We start from the raw sequence: 22,713 nt of genomic DNA, 5'->3' as shown, positions 1-22,713 counted from the left end.
AAGACACAACTATAACCCCTCCCCAAAACTGGTAGTAAATACCAGATCACTGTAGCCAGAGAACAGCCATTCCTTTGTTTTTCAAGGCAAAATTTACCCTAATGCAGACACATGGCTCTTCCTCTGCACCACACATCTGCGCTCACTTGTGCTGGTCATGTGAGAAATGATCTTCCCTAAGTGTACAACACTTACACCTTTAAGCATAGGAGACTGAAGTTACCTGCATGGGGCTTTCAACAATTATCTGACCACATGTAAATCATTTACCAAATTATCTGTAAATCAACTGAGGAGTGTATTTCAGAGGAAATAAAGAAAGTGCAGCTCAAGACAGTACTTGGAATAGCCAAAGAGGAAACTCACGGTCATTCAGATCAATTTGGGGCAGAATTGTTATATCTGGTGTGTCTGTGCTCTGTCCTGTATGTACCCTACAACTCCACCAATGTGCAGTACCACTTCTCAACATCACCTTAATTTGTTTTTGTTCTATAACACAACTATAAACAATTTCCCTGTGAAAATCATGTCCAGGGAATTACTAATCTTGGTAATCTATGATATGAGATTGTGGGATTGGGTCTTTGTTTCCTGGACAGTTATACTTTAACATATTACTTGGACTTACTAATGCACATGGTAGAAATAAATCTATGCACCATGCCTCAAATTTGTAAAGGCCTCATTGAAATGAAAAGCGAAATGTTTAGAAAACTGCTGGAAAAATATAAAGCCATCAGTTAATTAGCATTAGCTAAGGAACTGCAGGAATAACTGAATTAGCCTATTTTCTTGCTGTAGGTAAAGATTAAAATGTATTCAATTCATGGCAGCTTTCAAGTTGCTAAGGATTATGAGAACAATGCACACTATTTTCAGCTTGCCAGGGAGAGTGAATCAAATGCAAGAGCCCAATCCTTCAAAAACAACCCTTCAGATGATTCATCTGCAGAACCCAGGCTGGAACACCCTGCGTGGCCTGACACCACTACATTGCCTCTCTGTGGGAGCCAAGGCAAAGTCCCCACCACACATTCAAACATGTAATTAAGAGACTGGAAGTGTTCAAGGTCAGGTGGGATGGAAATCTGAACAACTCGATCTAATGAAACATGCACCTGCTCAATGGCAGAGGTGGATGGAATAGATGATCTTTAAAAAGTCCCTTTTGGTTCAAACCCTTCTGTGATTCTACGACTTATCAGAAAATAAAATTTTAGAATCTTCAAAAGAAATTCTGAACATATTGAAGAAGTAAAACCTTACAAGAAACTGTATTTGCTTTGCACCTCTCTGTACCAATGAGTTCTACAGGGCAAAGGCTTCACAGCTTAATTGTGCAAGACTAAGCTACCCTGGAATCTGATGCTATCTGCTGAGTAAGAATTCAAGATGAAGGGAAGTGGGATATGTTCTGGTTTAGGAATTTCTCTGAAAATCATAAAGAATGTAAAATTCTTTAAAATTAGTCATTACATGAGAAGTAAAACTTTGGAAAGAAAATGCTTTTTTCTAAACACAATGCTAATATTCTAAAGGGCACTTGTGTCTTCAGACTGAAAAAAGGGGACTATTTTATGCAAAGTCCAAACAGAATAAAAACAGCACATATTTCCTTTGCCTTGCAAATAACTATTCAACAGGAACAGGAACTGGAGGCAATGAATATAATTTACTACCAAGAGGCTATAGATTAAGTAAACAGTAAGGAAGTAAATTTTGCATTCACAGCCACATGGCATGCTGTACGCATGACTGAGGGTACACAAGACAGTGTCTCAAACCTAGGGTCAATTTTCCTGCCATAGAGTCAATTCTCTTGCTGCCAGCTTGGGTTCCCTCTCCCATTTCTTCTTCTCCTTGTCCTGCCCTTGGGAGAGACTGAATCACCAAGCACAGGTACCTGTGGCTAAATAAGGGCTGGGATCCACAGGTGGGAATAACCTGGCAGGGTTTAACTCTGCAAACCACTTCTAAGACCCTCGTGTTCAGTCAGCAGCAAGACTGTGGACAGGCTGAAGTTTGAATTGTGTCAGAAAGCTCTGAAAAGAGTGCACCAGAAGGAGCTCTTGGTGCAGTGATTTGTGCCACAGGGCGATGGAGAGTGGTGCCAGATCAATGCTTAATGGATAAACTGATGTATTCCCACCCTGAAATCTAAAAATTCAAACCAGGAGAAAGCTTTTAGATGCTTTGCTTTTCTTTTTTAAAGGCTTTTTGGTGACAGTGTCCATATTTTCTGCAAAGAGGGAGCATGATTCAGAAGATTTATTTTGAGAAATCCTTTGAAATGGAACTAAACCAACCTTTAAGCAATATCACTGTGCTGGAAGTTGTACTTTAATCCACTTGGTGTTTGCACAATATATTTGTCTGAGGCACTTACATGCCTAAATTGATATTATTATCTCAAAACTTCATAGAGTTTAACAGAAAGGGCTGTTATTTCTACTCCCCAAAGGAGGAGCAGAGGCATGGAAACTGCCCGGTCTGTCACTGAAGAGAAACAGGACACTGCCCTACAACTGTCCACACTGACAGGGCTGATGGCACGCTCCCCTGAGCTGGTTCACCCTGAGCCAGCCATCCTCCTGGCCAGTGCCTGCACACAGCTCAGTGGACAGCACCAGTACAGACCTTTGTGTTTACTGGTAGAGATGGAGTCAAAAAGATCATTCATACCCACCCCCAGAGTGGGAATACGATGTCCAAGCACACCCAGACAACTTTCACAGCAGGGTTGGTGCATATGACACAAGTATGACTTTCCTTCTGAGCTGGAGGGCACCTGGGCACACTCGGGATTCCCAAATCACCCACCACACCTTGCCTCCACAGAGATCCACTCACACTGCCCAGGGGGAGCATGAGCAGAGGTGCTGGAACCCCCCCATATCACGTGCTTTGGCACATTGCTCCTACATCCCCCTATCTGCAAGAACCACTTCCACCTACCTGCAACACAAAGAAATGGATATTAAAATTCAGGATACTGCTGTTCAGTTTCTACCCAGCCTGGGCTTAGCTGCTGCTTTATAGCTCTCCCTTACCAAGTTTTAACTGACAATTCTTTTTGTTCCCCTCCATTGATGGTATGATGCATTTGGCTGCCCCCACATCTATGCACAGGAGGTGAAATCCTGGCTTTATGTAAGTGGATTTTTAACTCTGGATGTCATATGTCTGCTGCTTGAGATTTCCACATACCTACATCATAAGGATAAATAAATCTATGCAATGATGATGGCCATCACCAGTCATGCTGTTACACTGAGTCACCAGACAGCCTGGATTCTGTTCTCTGTAGGTTTCTGCACAGACATGGATGGGATGGAGGGATAAAGCCACTGCACAGCTTCTGCAGAGCATGGCATTGTAGGGAAACACTAGAGGGGATCAAGGCATGTCTGAATATGTTTTCAAAACAGCCAATAGGTCCCAGCAAACAAGTCCATTCGCTTTTACACAGAGGGACCACAGTACTCCTCAGGGAACAACTCCAGAGGCCAGACTCCAACACTTGTATTTCTTTTAACAACTTATTCCATGAAGAGCAGCACTGACTCAAGAAAAAAAAACCCAAATAACAACAAACAAAATCCCAATTACTCTTACCCAGAATTAATAAGGAAGGTATTCTCTTTCTGCGAGCAGGGAAATTAAAAGACAAAGTGATCTGAGACCACAATGTAAACCTGTGACAGCATAATACAAGCTCTCGGATTTTCAGATCTGTGTGCTCTAACCACAAAAACATCCTCACAAGACTTCAAGAGCAGCAGCCACTGGTTCCTGTTACACAGTGCTGGTAAACAGGCTAGAATATTTTTCCATATATAAAAAGACCTGTCCTTTACCCACTCTGCTACATTTTTCAGTTTAGAGAAGAATATTAGAATTCCTTTAGCAGGATAAACTCAGTCTTCCCAGCACATCAGAGACAGCCTAATGAGCACCTACCACTGAGATGCTGTATCTGCTTCTACTTTCTCTTCCATATGGCTCAGCTTCTGCTTTTTCCTCCTCCTCTTTTGAGCTGTGAGCTGTCTCCTCTGCCACTATCCCTGACACACCTTGTGCAGGAAGAACCCCTTGGATGAAGATGCACACAAGTGGAGCGGGCTGAGAGCAGTGCTCAGAAAGCTCAGCTACAGGTGAAAATCTATTATATGACTATCACTTGGCCACATTTCACAGCATGCTCCAAGGAAATTCAGGCCAGAGAGAAGCTCTAGACCTTCAGCTAACAGACAGCAGCTCATCGGTTATTTTGCTATTTTTCCTTTCCTTCCCATGTTTTTACCTGTGGTGTGCAAACTTTTGCCTTTTTGCTCCAAACTTTCAAACATACACAGCCATGAATGTAGTAGCAAATTTCTTGAGTTATTTCAGCTCAGGTGGGACCAGGATTAAAGGAGAGACTCTTCAAAAGCAGCTCTCTCCATCTTCCAGCAGCAACTCTGCCTGCTCCTGTCTGTAGGCATGAGCTCTCCCGCACATGTCACAAGCACTCCTCACTTCCATTCCATTATAAATAAATGCCCATACACATCAGAGGAATGGTCTTTCCCCAAAATGTTCCCACACGTTGTTTCCAGGAGCTGCCATGGCTCTCCTGACAGTGGTCACTTGTCAAAAGCAAGAAAAGGGATTCCAGCTGCAACCACGTTAAGTTGTAGAGGAAGAGAGTGCAAAATAAAATGCCTTTCCCTAGGAAATTTGCCTTTTAAAATAAATTTCAGACGGTGACACAATCTTCAGCGGCAGAAAGCTAACCTACATTTCCCTTGCCACCTTCAGACAAGGCAGGACAGCACCAATGGGAAGCAAAACCTCTCTACAGCAAATACAGCTGCAAAAGCATCTGAAAAGAGCAGATTTAAAAGTTTCTGGCAGGGAGTTTTCAGCCCCAAGAAGCAAAATGTCAGAAGCACTTTCTGCAAGTCATCTTGCCCCATGCTTATAGGAAAACAAGCCTTAATGGACAGGAAAGACCCTGGGCTGCAGCAAGATAAATATTCCTGCAGATAAGCCTGGTGAGCAATCAGAGCAAGGTAATTTCTCTCTTCTCTGCTCAGCATTGCTTAATTATGGTTACACCTCTCCTATCTCATGGCACTGGGTAATGTTTTGCAGCAGGGTGACCATGAATTTTAGCACTCAGTATATCTGACACCACCTCACAAAAAGGAGCATCATAGTCATGGCAAAATGGACGCTTGGCTCTGTTTTCTCCTAAAGGAATAACCCCTTTTCTGGATCTGCAAGAGACTCACAGCAAAGTTTTCATGGTAAAAACCCTAAGGCAGAGAGAAGTAGTTGCATGAATTTTAATTTCCTACCTGATTTTTAATATCCTGGATGCCAAGCCCAGTTTTAGTAATGCTGCCTCTGTTTATGCTAATGTAGGTCTTAAAATCTCAGCTCTCTTTCAGTGAATTTCAAACTGTACCTGACTCTTTCTTTACAATGCATTTTGGAGAATGGTATCTCCTTTCCTCAGGGACATATGGACACTTAAAGGCTCCACTACATCTCACTCAAGGATATCAGTGCTCCTTAGAGTATAATCAATTAGGGATGAAGAAAATAGAATTACAGAGTGGTTAAATGCTCCCTGCCAACAGAATAATCAGACAGAATAAACACCAAACTCCTCCAAACCATCTTCGGAACTAGGAGAACTAAAAGCCTTTTACAGCTAAACCAGGATCACACAGGCCAAATGGGAATTTTGTCTTGGAGAAGGGAAAAGATGACATAAATACTTGGGTCTCTGAACACACTCTTCCTCCAATTTAAGAGGAAAAAAATGGCCTTTACAGTTTAAGATATAACCATGTGGCATGAATCAGAATGAAATGAGCACATGTTCTATAAATGCATCAAAGAAAGGCTTCACCAGCAACACTATTTTCTTTTTCTATAAAATGCTTAAAAAAGTAAAAGTTTGGCTACAGCAGACCTAACCACTGTTTCAGGGGAAAAAAAAAAAAAGAAAACCACAAAATCCTCCACATTCATTTTCCACTGAATAATTTTCCAGGGACAATGTTTAAAGCAGAAACCTATGGCAAATACTTCTGCAGTCCTATGAAAATAGTTTCTGTAAGAGGAGATAACCACAGTACTGCAAAAGGAAGTCAAAACAGGGTTTCAAACAGCAGCCTGTATTTCCACTAAAAATTCTAGGTTTTACACTGTCCTGTTTAAGGCCACGGCCCCCAGCCAGCCACAGAAATCTGTACAAATCAGCCTGGCTTTAAAAATACACCCTATGTAGAGTTTTTGGGGCAATACAGACAAAATGTTTAGTGAGACATCTTTTCTCTCAGTGTGAATATGGATGGGATGATGATGCTCCATCATCACCTGCTAAGTGGGTTCTTCTGGAATTTGTACACAGAGTCTGGGTAACGCAATGCCCATGTAGCTGCAAGTTAGCCCAGCACTGACTCTGGAGTCACTTACAGACTCTTAACCAGAGTCACCTACCTGACTGCATAACCTAGAACAGAGGCTGGAGCTGAGGCATGAGCATGCTTGGGAAATTGAACCTATTTTTCTGCCACAAAATCATAGAATGTCTTCTGGAACACACTGACATGTAACAGTCGTCAGCCTCCTACCGTCCCTTTCACCACAGCCTGTACAACCCTCCTCCAGAAGGAAACTTTTAATAATGTTTTCCATTAAAAGAATGGACTTGGGAATGCCCACGTTCATTTTGCATCTTGCTTCAATGCTGTGTTATTTCACTTCAGAGCTTTCCAGGTTGTTATGAAAGGCCTTTTCCGTTTAAATGAGTGTAACCATTTAATCAGAATGACTCCACATCATGCCTGAGAGAGATCCTACTGTATCATAATGAATTCTCACACTGTGGCATTTATGGATTTAACATTTATTATATGCTTTGCTGCAAAGCCCCTGAATTAAACACCAGCTACTTAACTGACTTTGGTGCACCACAGTGTAAATTACCAGGAACTGAAAGAAGCAGAACTAAATCTAAAAGATGCATTCAGTGACTATGTGAACATCAAGTAACTAGCAATGAAACTTCTGGGCAAAGCATGAAAGGAAGGAGATGCTTATCCCAAGCCAACAAAATGGAAAGAAAATTGCTACGGCTCTAAATAGCCACCTTCCTGCTGTTTGGAGAGAAAAGCCTCACTCCTGCTCTCAGGGAAGCAGTGATATTATACAGGATTACTGGCAGATATGCACTGCTGCCCCATCAATTGCCTGTTCCAGACCAAGCTATACAATACAGGCACATACACCCCCATGCCCAGCTGCAAGAGAGCCCTAAATGGGGACTTAGTGAGGGAACTGCTGCTGGGCTGAAGGAAGAAACTCAAGTTGATGATGCCAAAACCTACTGATGTTAAAAAAAAAAAATCAATCAAAGCACATACTGTCACCTGAAGGATTTGGTACCAGCCCTTGCTGGGGAGTGAACATTACATCAAATAACCCTCAGAAAGTACTTGTTTATTGTAATCACCAGCATAGGAAAACAAGCAGATTTATGAGGCCTTCAAATCTTTCTGTAACTATAAAAATTAATACATTAGAACAAGGTTTATTTTGAATTTTGGCCAAACCTCTTGTTTTCTTTATTGACAACAGCAGCTTTGCAACAATAGATATCTCAAAAGAAAAAATCCATTTTCATCTGAACTGTTCACATTTCTGTAAAAGCAAACAATGTTACAATGCTGTCTGTTCAATGAAAATGAGAAAATTTTTCTCCATTACCTCTTTATTCACAAGGCTGTAGGGAAAAAAAGATAATCACTCTCCATCAGGAGTAGCATGGCACTTTGATTAAAAAAAATCCCCAAACCCTCAGTGTCGCCTTGCTAATGAGTCCTTACTGGTATGTTTTGACTGAGGTAACAATAACAAGAGCAAGCTTTGGAACAAGGATGTTGACAATTGTCTACACCTGTTGAAAGTTACAAAATATTCTAAGTGGAAATCATCACAAGAAAGTCTTTTGTAGTCTCCAAGGTGAAGACTCTCACCATTCCTCTGTTGCTGTAGGAGGACTAGACTGTTGCCCAGGGACTCTCAAATGCCTGCTCTCAGCCACAGCTGAAGCACAAGGAAGCAACATGACTGCTGCTCAGTGCCATTCCCAGGAAAAGGTGCCGTGTTTGGAGGAGACACGGGTACTAGGAGTTACCAAAAATTCTGCCATAGCCAGAAAAAAACAAGAAGAAAAACCAAAAGTGCTGAGGGCAGGTAGGACTAGCCAATGAGCACATTCACACTTTCAGGATCAAAAAGAATCCACACAGTTACAGGTGTCTAAAAGCCATTCTGGAGGTCAATCTGTGGTCTATTGATCTATTACCAATAAATTTGGCCACACGCTGATCTCCACCCTGACATTAATCTTTCCTAGTCCTCTTATAACCTCTCAGCCACTGGAAAAGGGGAGATCGTCCTTCATATTTAACATTGACCAGTGTAACCCAACTGATGGAATAATCTTTTTTTCCACAAAGGAAAAGATGTTAAATTGATGCTGGATTAATAACTGCTACCAAGTTCCCAGGGGCATGATGCCAAGGGCTAGTTTATGATGTAGTCAGCAGCTTGCAAAGCTCAAGTGGGAAAGTACTGAAGTACACTGAGGTTGACTCCTTTAGCCTTTTAGCAGGGTTGCCTGTGTTGTTTAGCCAATATGCCTTTGGAAATTTTGATAAGGCTTAATTTTTTTTTTAGCTATACTGACAGAACATACTCTGACTTCTCTAACCACTAGAAACAGGCTGGAACCAAAACCTGTATTTCCCATGCCTAAGTAATAAGGGCAATTTCAAAATCCAATATCCCAGCTCTGCAGTTTGGGCCCATGTGTGCAGCAGTATGGTCATGCTGAAGGCTGTGATGGGCCTAGGATTAATTTTCCTGAAAGCTTCTCCCACAGTCATGGTGTGACACACCCAGTTGTGTCACGTGCTCAATCCTGTTGCTGCTGTCCCACTTTGCTTTCCCTCTTCGCCAGCTGGATTCATCCTCGGAGAGCCATGCCTTCTATGCAGCGCAGTCCTCTCAGTTTGAGAACTTCTTGTCCACAGAAGCAGCAAAAGACTTTTTTCCACACTTACCTTGTTCCACTGCAGACTCACAAAGGTTGCTTTGCCCAAATCACTGTTTCACTCCATAAGCTGTGTGGAAATGAAGCCTTGCCTAACTAGAGCCCCTAAGTTTCTGCTCAGCTGTGACACAAAGTCGGAGCAAAGCTCCCTTGGCACCTCACAGACTCCATCCTGGTTTGCCCAGATGTGCATCAGCCTTCTTGGTACTGCAGTTTTTATGTAGCATTTGCTCAAAAACCCCACTAAAACCAAGTGTACAATTTATTCAATAACTGATTACTGTAAAATTCATGCTTATTTGTTTGACCACAAATTGAGAACAGGTCTTTCCCTGGCCCATCCATTAAGTGTCCTAGCCAATAAACCACAAGATCCATCTGCCACATGCATATATAATAATAATCTTATTCCTGTGCAGCAAAAGGAGGTGCAGGAAGCAGGGGATCCAAGCCTTTTGATTCATACTCAGTGTATTTTCAATGGACGTCAGGCACTAAACCAGGCTGACGCTTTTGAGAAACCCCAGCCAAGCCTGGAAACAAAGAAGAGCAGAGTCTGTGGGTGTGTAGCTGATGTCCCATCCTGTACCATGAAACACACTGAATCCCTGGCACACAGTCATCAGCTCCAGTGTTCGTCATTCCTAGTGGTGTTTCTCTTGTTACCATTACTGGCATTACTACTACTAATAATAACAAACTCACTATCCTCAGAGAAAAGTGCTGCTGATGGGGCCTCCCAGATGTTTGGACACAGGTGTTTTCTGCTCCTGAAAAACCTAGTAAGCTTTTATCATCCATTGGTAAAGCCCTGGAACAGGCTGACCAGAGAAGTTGTGGATATCTCATCCCTGTAAGTGTTTAAGGCCAGGCTGGATGGGGCTTTGAGCAACGTGGTCTAGTGGAAGGTGTCCCTGCCCAGAGCAGGGGGTTGGAACTACATGATCTTTAAGGTCCCTTCTAACCAAAACCATGCTTTGGGTCTATGATATAAATTCCATCGTGATTGCAGAGAGATTTCCTTCTGTCTTCTGCATAAAGCTTACACAAAACCCCCCAAGTAGGGGAATAAGCCTCACCTAAGGAATGTGGTGTGGCAGAGCTGTGTTTTGCTTTAATTAGCATCCTGATGTGATAGTGGCTTGGCGTGCAGATCGCTGTTTTGTAACACACCGAGTCCTTGCTAGACTCCGTAAGGAACCTGGCAAACACAACGCTTCCTTCCATTGTCTGTTGTTTTTCTTGGAGGCTGAGTGTTTTCACTGAAATGTCACTTACATACACAGCTCATGCTCGGCTGCTCTCAGAGTGCACTCAGACACTGGGCTTTCAAAAAACAAAGTGAATTCAGCACTTAATCACAGCTTAGCACTCTGCTTACTTGCTAGGAAATCATACTGCTGAAAGGCAAAATCACAAGGAGAGTAGTTCCGGTAATAACAAAAACTTGTGCAGATTTTACCACCGGTGGGTACCTGCCTGTTTGAGCTGCCTCCAAGGCATTGGCAGGGTTGGAAGGTGCTTGTGTGTGGCAGGGCAGAGCTGATAAACAGCAGGAATGGGACACTGGGACTCTGAGCCTGCTAACTTGTGGGCACGGCATTCCTCAGTGCGTGACTTGCACCCGTCAGGAAGGAGCCTCCGTCATCTCGGCTCTTCTGTGATGGAAATCATCTGAATAATTCAGCAGAGTTAAGAGACCAAGCTGGAAAAACTTCAAGGTTGGGGGTTTAGGCTCAGCTTGGGCAGGGTTTTTTTGCAAAGGTAAGGAGAAGTACTTCAGGGTTGGGTCAAACAGGGTATTCACCCTAAAAACTTGTTCTCAGCAGAGATGCCAAAGCTTCAAAAGACATCACACAGGGAAAATACGCTGGTTTCTTTGGAGAACCAGAAACAGCAGCTGACAGGATCTAGGTAAAGCAGCCTTGCCAAGGGGATCAGATCACAAGTGCCCCAAGGAGGTGGTACACTATACCAGACAGGCACTAGGGTTTTCACTTTCTTTAACTAGATCCTAGTATTAATAGGAATTCCTCTGGAGTTGTCAATATTCCTGACTCTGCAAAAAATTACAATGAAACTCAGAGGTGGGTCTTCAGCTTTGACCATTACTTACCTAGCTACACATTTCCCCAGGCTGCTCCATATATTTTGGAGGTGCGTTTTAGACCCATTTTCAGCTTGTTTTCCAAAGGCAGTGACACAATGACTCTCCACCCCAACTTGCTAGCCCTCAGTAATTTCTGATCCATTGGGTGAACTTCAACCAACTTTGACAGAAGAGTAGAGATAGTAAAAATGTTAAGTTCCTACATATTTTAAGCAAAGATGGATGGATGGATGGATGGATGGATGGATGGATGGATGGATGGATGGATGGATGGATGGATGGATGGATGGATGGATGAAGGAGAACAAGGAAATTACTGCCTTAATCGATTTTTAACATGGCCCCATATCTTTGGAGAAGCAACAGCCCCAGGTCCTGTGGCTTTGACTAGCACAGGTTACACAAAATTCTCAGGGAAACCAAACTCTGCTGCTTCATGCTTCAATGCAGGTGAACAATAAAGATGAAGTCAGAGCCAAGCCTTGGGCATCTGGTCTGATCTGCCCAGGCAGCACAGCCAGAAACTATATTTGCAAATGGACCTGCAAAACTCAGGCAGAAAGGACATTTAGATTGGATTATTAGGGAAAAATTCTTCACTGAAAGGGTTGTCAAGCACAGGAATAGGCTGGACAGGAAGGTGGTGGAGTCACCATCTCTGGAGGTACTTAAGATGTGTAGATGTGGCACTTGGGGACATGGTTTAGTGGTGGGATTGGCAGTGATGGGTTAATGGTTGGACTTGATGATCTTTGTGGACTTTTCCAACCTAGATGATTCTAAGATTCCACGTGCTTATGTAAATCCATTTTTATGCATGATTTTCTAGCATGCAGAAAATGAATCCTCAATACCCAAAGAGGCTGATTATGCTAATGAAACATTAGTATCTGACATTACCAACCACAACAGGTTATCAAGATCTTTCCCTATACTGACAGGTGAAATAAGGCAGATCACTGAGAAGATACAGTAGAGTAATTCTTACCAAATGGCACCAACAGCAACCAAAAATCTTATAACTGCTCATTAAAAGAGCTCACTATTATACCAAAATAGTTCAATGAAACTATTTCTGAAAGCAATTTATTTCCCCCTGTCTTCTACAATATCCTCTGGGGAAGTCTCACCCAGCATCCAGAAGGAATGGAACTTTAAGAGTTTCATTTTAGTTTTTTGTCTTTGTTGCCTGTGTAGGTCTTAACAGTACTATAGGAAATCTAAGCTTGGGAAGGAGCAGATGTGGAAAGCACATCATCCTCACGGAAATACAACAAATGTTCTGCAGTATTTTTCTATAGTGCCTGCAAAATATTGGCAGAGTCATCATAGGAGAGGCAGTGATTATCCTACATTTGTGTTCTGCTTTGCAGCTGCACCAGTAACCACCTCATACCACAGCTGAGCAATACTGCTGGGAATGAAAGACAGCAAGGAGTTGTCCACAACCTTGCCAAACTTAGAGGCACTGGGTTGGGATATCTTGCTTTTTGGGAAAATAAAGCAAGAAGAAATAGTCCAGCCCAGCCCTTTCTAAGGAACAGTATAACCCCGTGAGACAGCACATGAAATTCCAAGTTGTCGAATCCAGGAATCTCCAACCTGGACTTCTGGTCTAAGAAGGACTAAAAGGATGGTGTCAGTTTGAACAGTTCTGTGATGGCTTGTGTACAATATATGTGAGAACAAGGTGGTGAAACCAAAGCCAGAGATCTTATTTCCCCATGAACAAGCCAGGAAACATACAGGGCAGATTCACCAACAGCTACGTAACCCTGGGAAGAGCTCCCAAGGGGGACTGACAGGAACAAATTAAGTGTCAAGTAGACATGGACAGCTGCCTCTTAACCTCCCTTCTTTTCAAGTCCAGCACAGACACTGAGACCTTTACTTACCCATATCTTTGACAGAATAAATGAGGTGTGATATTTATCCTTCAAGTTGGCCTACTAACAAGCATGGCTTTCATGTAAAAGTAGATGTACCCAAGGACAAACATAAACAGGGAGGCTTGGTCTGCCTTCAAAAGCCTTCTCCCACAGAGGTGGTGCAAGATGCTCAGGGGCTGTAATGTGAATTTTCCACAACGTAACAGGGAGCGCTTGGAAGGCTGGTAATGAAAATGCTGTCTACACCACAAAATAATCCTTGGGAAGTATTAGCTAGATACCACTTAGCAAGCAATGACCCAGGGAGAAGGGCATATGGATTTGAGATTTTTTGTGCTCATGATACTGATCTTTGAGTGGCCCTGATTTTACCCCCTCTTTTCTGCAATTGAAATGTGGCTTTCTCAAAGCTGCTTGATCAGAACCCCTTCTGCTTCACAGAACCCAAGTTTTAAATGTAGACAAAATTAGGAGAAATTGTTTAGGAGATATACACAAAGATGAGAAGCTGAAAAACCCACAAGGAATCTAATAATAATCAAGGCAGAAATGTAAACAAATAGATAAGATACTTCATGCTGTGCAATGGTTCATAGCTATTGTATCAACAAGTTGGTGTTACCTTGGCAACAAGAGATTATCTGTACATGCCTTCTTTCAAACAGGAATCCATGAAAGGAGGCATGCAGAATGGATTTTGAGCCTCCTGGACCTTGCAGTGTTGCCACCCAACTCTTGATATCAATTGATCCCAAGCCTAACTATTGATGAAAATTCAGAAGCAGTGCAGAGGTTGCACCATCCTTCATGTAACATCCACAGAGATGAGGGTGAGTACCTGGCCTTCTTGTCCTCTCCACCTTGGGATAACCCAGCCCTTTCCCAAAAAAGTGCAGAAAGATTATTCCCTGCATTCAGTTTAACGCTCTTGATCTATCTTGTATCACAAGGCACAGCTCTTTGTTGGGGCTGGACACTGCTTGGAGCTGCCACCCCAAATGCTGCTGATGAGCTCCTGCCTTTGGCTTCAGCTGGGCATCAGTGAACCTGTGGGCCCTCTGGAGCAGCTAAATGTTTGACCTTTGGAAAATTAATTGGCTGGGTTGACAAATACAGCTATAACAGAAAGGATAATTCCCTAGTAAGTGTTGAATAGTGATCAAGTAGAAATTTATACCAAGATACACACAGTGTCACCTCTGATTACAGAACTACACTTCAGATAACCCAAATATCTGGATGCAAGGATTTTATAAAAGTGATGGTTACACTACATTAAGCAAGCTAATAATAAGTAGGAATAATATCTATTTTTTTAAAGAGATTAAACAAAACCAAGGATTTGTAAATCAACTTATCACAAAATTGGTACTTCCCACAATCCAGCTGGTTTGTTGGAATTTGTACAACACTATCCTGTGCAAGTCCTTTTGCAGCACTTGGAATTGAAATATAGGGCTACAAAAACACACTAAAAATTTACAGGACACTATTCTCCCCACAATGCCAGCTCTACAACTTCTGAGGACATCACCATGCCTGGACCTTACCAACAGACAAGGGACCACCATTTTTCCCAGGGCTGAGGTATTTAACCCCAGAGTTGCCTCTATCAGATGCTCCAGGCTTCCCTATGGCACATCTGGCTTTTCTCAGCTGTAATTTACTTCCACTGCCCTGTCTGTCTGTTCTGCTCTTTTTTTGATGTGATCTCACAAAACCACTCTGGTTTGATTTGGGTGAGACTAGTCACAAAACAATTTAATTCCCAATTTCGCAACAACCCAGCACATCACAACTGGAGATTTGGTTTTGACCACTCTCCAGGGATTTTGCAGTCTGTAGCACACAAGACAAATATCTCTCACATATCCCATCTTTTTGGGTTAAAGGTCAAACTCAGAACAAGAAGAGTTGGCAATTTTGACACAAAAACTTCATTAGGTTCAGTACTTACAACTGCATGACCAGATATAAATGGTTCGGGCTCTCATAGATGTCTTCCAGGGCAACTATATTTTCATGCTTGATCCTGAAAAAACACAAGATAAGATAAGATGAAATAGTGATTTAATTTTTTTTTTCACATGACTGCAAAACATAAAGCTATTTTTAGCTACCTAGTACTTGTCAGTGTTTTATTCAACATCATAAACTTTTTGCAAGGACATGTAGTGATAGAACAAGGGATAATGGCTTTTAACTGAAAGAGTGTAGGTTTGGATTAGATATTTGGAAAAAAATTCTTTACTGTGAGTGTGGTGAGGCACTGGCAGAAGCTGCCCAGGGAAGTTGCAGATGTCTCATCCCTGGAAGTGTTCAAGGCTGGATTGGATGGGGCTCTGAGCAACCTGATCTAATGGAAGGTGTCCCTGCCCAAGGCAGTTCCATCTTATTGGAACAAGATAATCTTTTGGGCCCTTTCAGCAAAAGTAAACAGTCCAAAGTGCTTCACAGCCCAGAACACAATCATTATTCAGAGAAATTTCTTTCAATCATCTCTGAAGCCAAAATGTGTAAGAGTTAAGTATTTGAGGCATCAGAGGTTTACAGTTTCTGTGTCACATGAACGAAGATGGTTGGTTGGAGGCTGAATTCTCAGGACAGCTGAGAATGCAGGGTGCAAGGACACCTTCCTCAGAGTGCAAGGGTGTGACAGGAAATTCTCAGGACACCTTTGCTGCAGGGTGCAAGGGAGTCACAGAGGCAGGGTGCAGGCTGGTCGGGAGAAAGCAGGGATCTGACCCCATGGAGAAGTTGGCACAGGGAATCAGCAGCTATATGACACTCCCCACCAAATTCGTGCTGCTCTGATTTTAAGCCTGGTCTCAACACCCAAAATTTCCCTGCAGCATTATTAAGCACTGTGTGCAACAGCTCCAAGAGCCTTCATGGCTTTTCTGCATCCTCACCATTCCCACCAAGCCCTTGCCAAAATGCTAGCTTTAAAGAGAAAAATCATCTCTACAAGCACACATCTAATTAGCTACTTCAGCAATGCCTCTATGGGTTTGTTCCTTAAATGTTTACAAATAATTTGCAAAGGATATATTTAACTTGTGCAAACCCTGAAGAGACTACCCCAGTACAACCCCAGGGCAGAATATTAATTACAGCAATTCCAGACAATATTTTAAGAGCAAGAGAAAGACGGAAAATTCTAAGAGGCCACACATTAAGCAACAGATGGATATGTTCAGAAGGAAAGTAAACATGCACTATCAGCAAATGCAAAACTCTCTTCATGTTTCTAGGTTCAAGTAGGTTAATTAAGATGCTTAATCATGTGTCAGGACCTTATCCTTTATGGTCACAAGCGTCCTAACACCTGTGTGGTGATGTGGAGAGCAGAAAGTCCCTTGTGCCCAGCAGGATCTTTCCTGTAAGCATGCAGACTAATTCAATTTCCTCTGAATTCACTGGAAAGGTTATGACTGACCTGAATTTATGCCCCTAATCAGTCATCAAAAGCTGTGTTCGTGCAAGGACATTCACACACAGGAAATTTAAAATCAACAATACGCAAACTCAAATATAATGCACTGTGAGATGTTAGAGCAACAAATACATGACTTGGCTCTTCATTCTATCCAAATGGCTGGAAAATCCCATTATACTTCAGCAGAATTTCCAGGTAGGCTGCATCCCAAATTAAATTCTTAGTATTTGCAACAGGAAACCAATACATCACCCACTTGGCTTTACACAGCAAGTGTTTGGAAGCATTTATTTTGTTGTGCAGGTCTAGTGCCCGGTCCCTTAAGGGTTACATAGGGCAAGGGCAGGTTTGCCCTGTTTAGCTTAGTTGAAGGTATGTAAGAAATGATATTTCAAGCAATTAGTAATTTTAAATGAAAATTATTATATCTATTTTTCCATTTTCCTTTATGCACCATGCATATTCACATGACCCTTTGTGTTCCTCCTACCATCAGGATGATGGCAGTTTGACACCAACAATCTGCCATAACGTCTAAAGCCCCCAGTCTAGTCTGCGGTACGGTTTTCACTAATGCTTTGCATTTCTGTTTTTGAGAACCTCAGAGGTTCCCCAAAGCAGCCTAAGCAACCCCCTCTGGGACAGCTGCAGCGAGCCCTCACCATCACACACATGGTCACCCACAGCGAACAGCCGGGGGGGCAGAGCCCAGGCAAGGGCGCATCAGAGATGCAACGCTGAGCGCTGGGGATGCCGCAAGACCCTCTCCCCTCCCTCATTTGCAAACCAAACGGGCACCGCGCCCTGTGCCCTCGGAGGGAGGGCGGATAAACCTGCTCAGTGCTGCAGAGAAGGGGGGGGGAAAAGGTTTAGTCCCACCCCCGCGGGGTCCTCTGTAATCAGATGCATCTGCCCCTCTCTGAAATCAGATGCAGGACGTAAGCATGTGGGAAGACAGCAAATACGGAGTGTAATCTGGGAGAAGACAGCTGAGGAAGCTGAATCACCCCCAAAGGACACGAAGAGTAGTGTCTCATAGGGATGATGGCATTTGGAGCACGATGTCCCTTTGGGAGGTGATGTCTGTGCCTACCAGTCACCCCAACTGCTGGTGGCTGCTGCACTCCGGGGCATGATGAGAAGGGGAGGAGGCATTTTTCTCCCCTTTCTCTCAGCCTCCTCAAGACCAGAAAGGCCTCAATCGTGGTGTTGTGCAGTGTTAAATATCCCTGGCCAAGTGCACATCACACACCTGCAAATTAAGCAGCTTGTCCTGAACAGCATTTCTCTACTCAGAGGAACTCTCAAATGACAAGCTATTAAAAGGAAAATGGAATTCAAAATTAAAAAATCAGCAACATGGAGATTACTTGGGGTGAAGTCCACAGTTTAGGGAAATTTGGGGGTAGTGTTGCTGGAGCTGGACCAGACCAGCTGTGGGCTTCCCAGCAGAGGTCACTGCCACCAGCAGCAGCTCCTCTGCCACTCACTCCAGAAATTCACACAGAAATTCATGTGCTGCTTTCTTCCCTTTAAAGCATAAGCAAGCAATCCCTTACAGCCTTGATACACAATAATTAATCCTTCAAGGATGAACAATGTTCATTTCAATAATACACTGGGGTTTGGGCAGACGGGTGTGGCATCATCACAAGGTTTTGTTGGCACCACAAAGTCCAATGGGGATCGGTAAATCTGTCCCACTACTCTGCAAGCAGATCAACAGTGCCAGACATGTGAGTAACAGGCAGAGACACTCACTTCTGGTTTGCAGAGAAGCTTGGGTACATCAAGAGCCAAGAAAAGCACTGTGAAGTGGCAGCTACTTGCTGGTCGCAGATCAGGAGGGATTTGGGGATGGGCTAATTAACTCCACTTTTATCCCCCTCTAGGAGCACCAAGTGAGTCTTAAAGGTTCAGAGGATTCATTCTGCTAAGCCTCCAAATGCCTGCACGCAGCCCTGCAGAAATACTGGACTGTATGATCTCCTCGAGACCTAACAGGATCTATTATTTTAAAAGGTGCTGCTCTCACTTTACAGAAGGGGAAGCATTGTGCAGAAAAACTCTTAAGTTTTTCTGTAATCACAAGAGAGAATGGAGCAGAGAGGGCCAAGATTTCTCAATCCCAGAGTAATATCTTAATCAGTGGGCCATATTGCTTCAATTCCTTCTCCTTCCCGTCCCAGTGACAGAATCTTAACCCCACTTCTCTGCAGCCCTTCTCTTCCTTCTGTCCTCCCTCTCCAGACTCCTCTCTTCCCAATATGTGACTCCCACACTGCAATAGATAAATCTGCCAGATTAACTCTGCACAAAGCAACTCATTGATGCTTTTGGGGTACGTGATGGTGCAATAATATGGCTGTATCAGATGGGACATGGACATGAACTGGGGTGACACCATTTCTCATTACTTGTTTCCAAAGAAAGAAAAAAAGCCCTGAAAGTGAACATCAAAGCATGGACTTGCTTAAAGCAAATTAGATATGATTACGCAAATTGATATGAACTAAGGAAAATTGCCCTTACCACCCTTTCAACCTCCCTTTCATCACATTTGCTACTTTTCCTGATGCTCCCGCTCCGTCCTGGCAAACCCCATATGCTGCTTGCATGTCCTACATTCCGATGTGTCCCCAAAATTCCTCCATCTGTGGCACAAAGGGCAGGTGCCACCTCCAGCCACCACTGCTTTGTTCAATTTCAGAAATATTCTGAGGCCATTAGACAGAATGAAGATGTCTAGAAATAAAATTACAAATAAAGAGAGGCTAATTCATTTTTAGACTCAGGACTTTTCACCCTAAAAGGCTCATGAGATGCTGCAATCCGTGGGAAAAAGAAGAGGAAAATAAATCTAGGAGTGAGACTCAGGGAAATTGAAGTGTACAAAGAAAACACAAAGAGGGATTAACCCTGGTAAGAAACTATGAAAAGTTTAGTATAAGAAAGAAACTATGGAACTATGAAAAGGAAGGATGGATTCCCCCTGTTCAGAGCAGCCCTGGGTTGGATGCTGTGCCTCAGGCAGACAGAAACCTCGGGGCTCAATGCAACCATGTAAATTATCAAGCTTCCCCTCCAGACTTTCAGTCTATGACTCTGCCATGTGCTCTTACAAAGGTATCAACAACACAAAAGAATGAAGGCAATGTTGCACTTGAGCAATATTTTAACACATGGCCAGACAAGATTTAAAGGAGCAAACTGAACTGGGCAACCAAGGACCTCAAGTGAGTTTTCTGGGCATGGCAGCTGTGCAAACAAGGGCTAACGAAAGAGTGTTTGATCTGCAGCAGAGCCCCAAGTACAGACTGGCCCCCCCTTTGCTTGCTCTGGAGTCACTGCATTGATAGGGAAACTGTCACTTTCCCCTGACTGCTACTGCTGAAACACAAGAACATCCAGCTCCAAAGGGGCTGAAAGACATCCCTGAAACAAGACCTGACTTGACCAGGAGTGGTATTTGGCCCTGCATGGCAGTTCCCATCATGCCAAATGGGCAGTGCTGCAGCACTGGAGTGGTGATGAGTACATGGCATGGCACCCCAGTGATGCTAAAATCCTCCCTTGCTCCTGGCTGGCACAGAGACATCACGTCCTACTCACTGCCATGAGAAGTGCACAAGGCCCCATAGGTCCAGATCTAGCTCTAATGGACAATACTCACTTCAATGTTTGCCAAAAAAAATCTGAAAATCAATATATTCCATGGGCTTTGGCTGGAGATTGCTTTTAAGAAGCAAGGGATTAAAATTTGGAAGCTGATGTACAATAAGGGAAACTAAATCCTTTAATGACTGAGCTTTCTGTACATCTCTGCTGGCTCCTGACCATACCAGAGGCCAAAGAGCTGGCATTAAACCTGCTGCATGCTGCCCTGGATCATTAATTAGAGGGGCTGCACTCTGCACTGATAAAAGCAGAGAACCCAGATTTTGCTGTTGCTTTGGCTGCTGATCTGCCAGGAGAGCATGTGAAACACCCCAGCTACAATCCACGACTGAATCACTTACATTAACATTGATCATATTTAATACTGAAAAGCAGGATCAGTTAGAAGAATACTGTACAAAAACCTTGGGCAAACATGAGAGCTGCTAAAGTAGGGCAGGTTCCCCCCACAACAACTCTTTCCAAGTCAGTGTTACATTTGCAAGACCTGACATGCAATGCTGCACCTCCATGAGCAGCACATGTCACAGACAAAATGCCACAAGAAAGCACAAATCATTTTGTGAAAGCCAGAACTAGCAAAGCCTGAATCTGTAAGGTTTCGTGGCTTTGAGTAACCAAATGTCTTTGAGAATCAGTGTTCCATTATTCCCACACGTACCCTGGAGAGAGTTTTGCCAGCAGCATGAGGGTTGATGAATTCACCAGTTGGCCAAGGGAAGTGTTTAAATCACAGTTTCTGCTCTGGAGGACACTGAAAACTTATCTTTGCTCAGCTGTCTTATTTGTTTGAAATGAGTCAATAATTTCAACAGATAGTAGGATAGTCTCACACATGTTCACAGAGAGTGATCAGATCAGATTGCTTTCCACGTGAAAGAAAACTACCAAAAAATCTTCATGATGGCTCAGAATGATGTGAGGATGCATGGGAACAAGCCAGCCTGATCTCACGGAGAAACCATGGCAATTCTGCTAAGAGGGGAACGAGGCAGAGTGAGATGGCAGGGGTTGGTATGAGGAAGGAAACTGGTGGCTGTCCTGGAAATGGCTGGCTGGCTGAAGCATAGCTCTGCCCACCATTCCTGCTCCCAAAAAACCTTCCAAAACTGATTCTGTGCATGGGCCTTGCACTGCCTCACCTCAGTGTCATTCTTGTGACAAGGGGCCCAAAACTGACCCCAGGATTGGAGGTGCAGCCTCACCAGTGCTGAATACAGAGGGACAGCCACTGCCCTGGTCCTGCTGGCCACACTATTGCTGATGTTTGGGATATGAAAGGGAGGGAGGAGAGTGTGGTGCCTCACATCGTACATGTCCAGTTGATTTTCAAGGGTCCAAATTGTAAGAGGCTGCCAGATTGATGCCACCAAGTCAACCACCTTCCCCTGAAATGGGCACCCTGGAGACAGCTTTAGAAGAAAGGTGGAAGGTTTAATGACCCTGACATTAATTTCTACTGTTCCATATCGCCCACAATGTCCTCCCACTGCAGCCAACAAGAACATGGTCCAGCAGTGGTGACGGCTTCTGTGGCTGCAGAAAGGGCGTTGGTCCCCACCATCTCAGGGCAGCAGTCTCCCTCTAACTCACAAACACACATGCAAATAATGTGAAACTTAAGAGAAGCCTCGGCTCAGACACAAAGCAGAGATGTGAACAAAACCAGGCAGGTCTCAGTTGCTCAGGAAAGGCGGCTCTACAGAGTCTGAAAAGCCAAAATATCTGGTTTTTCTCTCCTACTACACTTAGATTGCTGGCATTTTTTGAAGTTATATCCTTAATTTGCCTATACCAAAGAGCTGGAGGAGGTTTGCTGGATTCAGTACTGAATATTCCCTTGCGTTAAAAATAAAAGAGCTCATTTTTATGAGCTGAAACATAGAAATGGTGCTATGTCCTCATGCCATGACCTCCCCTGATCTCCTACCACCATGATACCTTTTGTTCCCACCCACACTTGCTCTAACAACTGGTTAAATTTCTGTGGCTGGAAGGACAAGGAGTTGAACTTGGTGGTCACATGGGGGCTTCAAAACACACACTGCTCACAACACAGGAAGTAAATTAATTTCTTCACTAATATTTTTAAGATCGCTATGCTTCTGTCAGATTCATTTGGTCTGCTTTGGAAAACCAGCTAGAAGAGAAAGACCCTAAATGCCCTAGAAGATGGTATACAAAGGTAAACATGGAGGGATGAGTCACTTCATAACCTTCCCTCAGCTGTGACTGAAGAGTAGACTGTGACAAAATGCGCCAGTCTTGGTAGCAAGCAGCAAGTGGCTCAGAGCAGGTGTCTGAAGGAAGTAGGAACAGTCAAAATTCAGGAGAGGGATGCCCACCAAAGACCTACTTCTATTAGCCTTAGAACATGGTGATGATTTTAAAATTAACATGGTTTCCAGTTTAGTTTTTTCACGACTTACCACTTCAATTAGGCATGTTATTTTCTGTATGCAAAGCAATGGGCCAGGAT

General features: G+C 43.4%; 1 protein-coding gene across 2 annotated transcripts in view; it reads right to left on the bottom strand.

Annotated features, from left to right (window-relative positions):
- Positions 1-22,713, bottom strand: part of CAMK1D (calcium/calmodulin dependent protein kinase ID) — a 211,658-nt gene that overhangs the window by 68,084 nt on the left and 120,861 nt on the right. For both annotated transcript variants that reach the window (XM_069034950.1, XM_069034941.1), the window contains exon 3: positions 15,075-15,149. In XM_069034950.1, coding sequence (XP_068891051.1) covers positions 15,075-15,149 — 75 coding nt within the window. The remainder of the gene's footprint in view (positions 1-15,074; positions 15,150-22,713) is intronic.

The sequence above is a fragment of the Aphelocoma coerulescens genome, chromosome 1A (assembly GCF_041296385.1).
Source record: "Aphelocoma coerulescens isolate FSJ_1873_10779 chromosome 1A, UR_Acoe_1.0, whole genome shotgun sequence".
Classification (NCBI taxonomy): Eukaryota; Metazoa; Chordata; class Aves; order Passeriformes; family Corvidae; genus Aphelocoma; species Aphelocoma coerulescens.
Note: the sequence above shows the minus strand (reverse complement) of the source record. Positions and strands in the feature narration are given on the sequence as shown.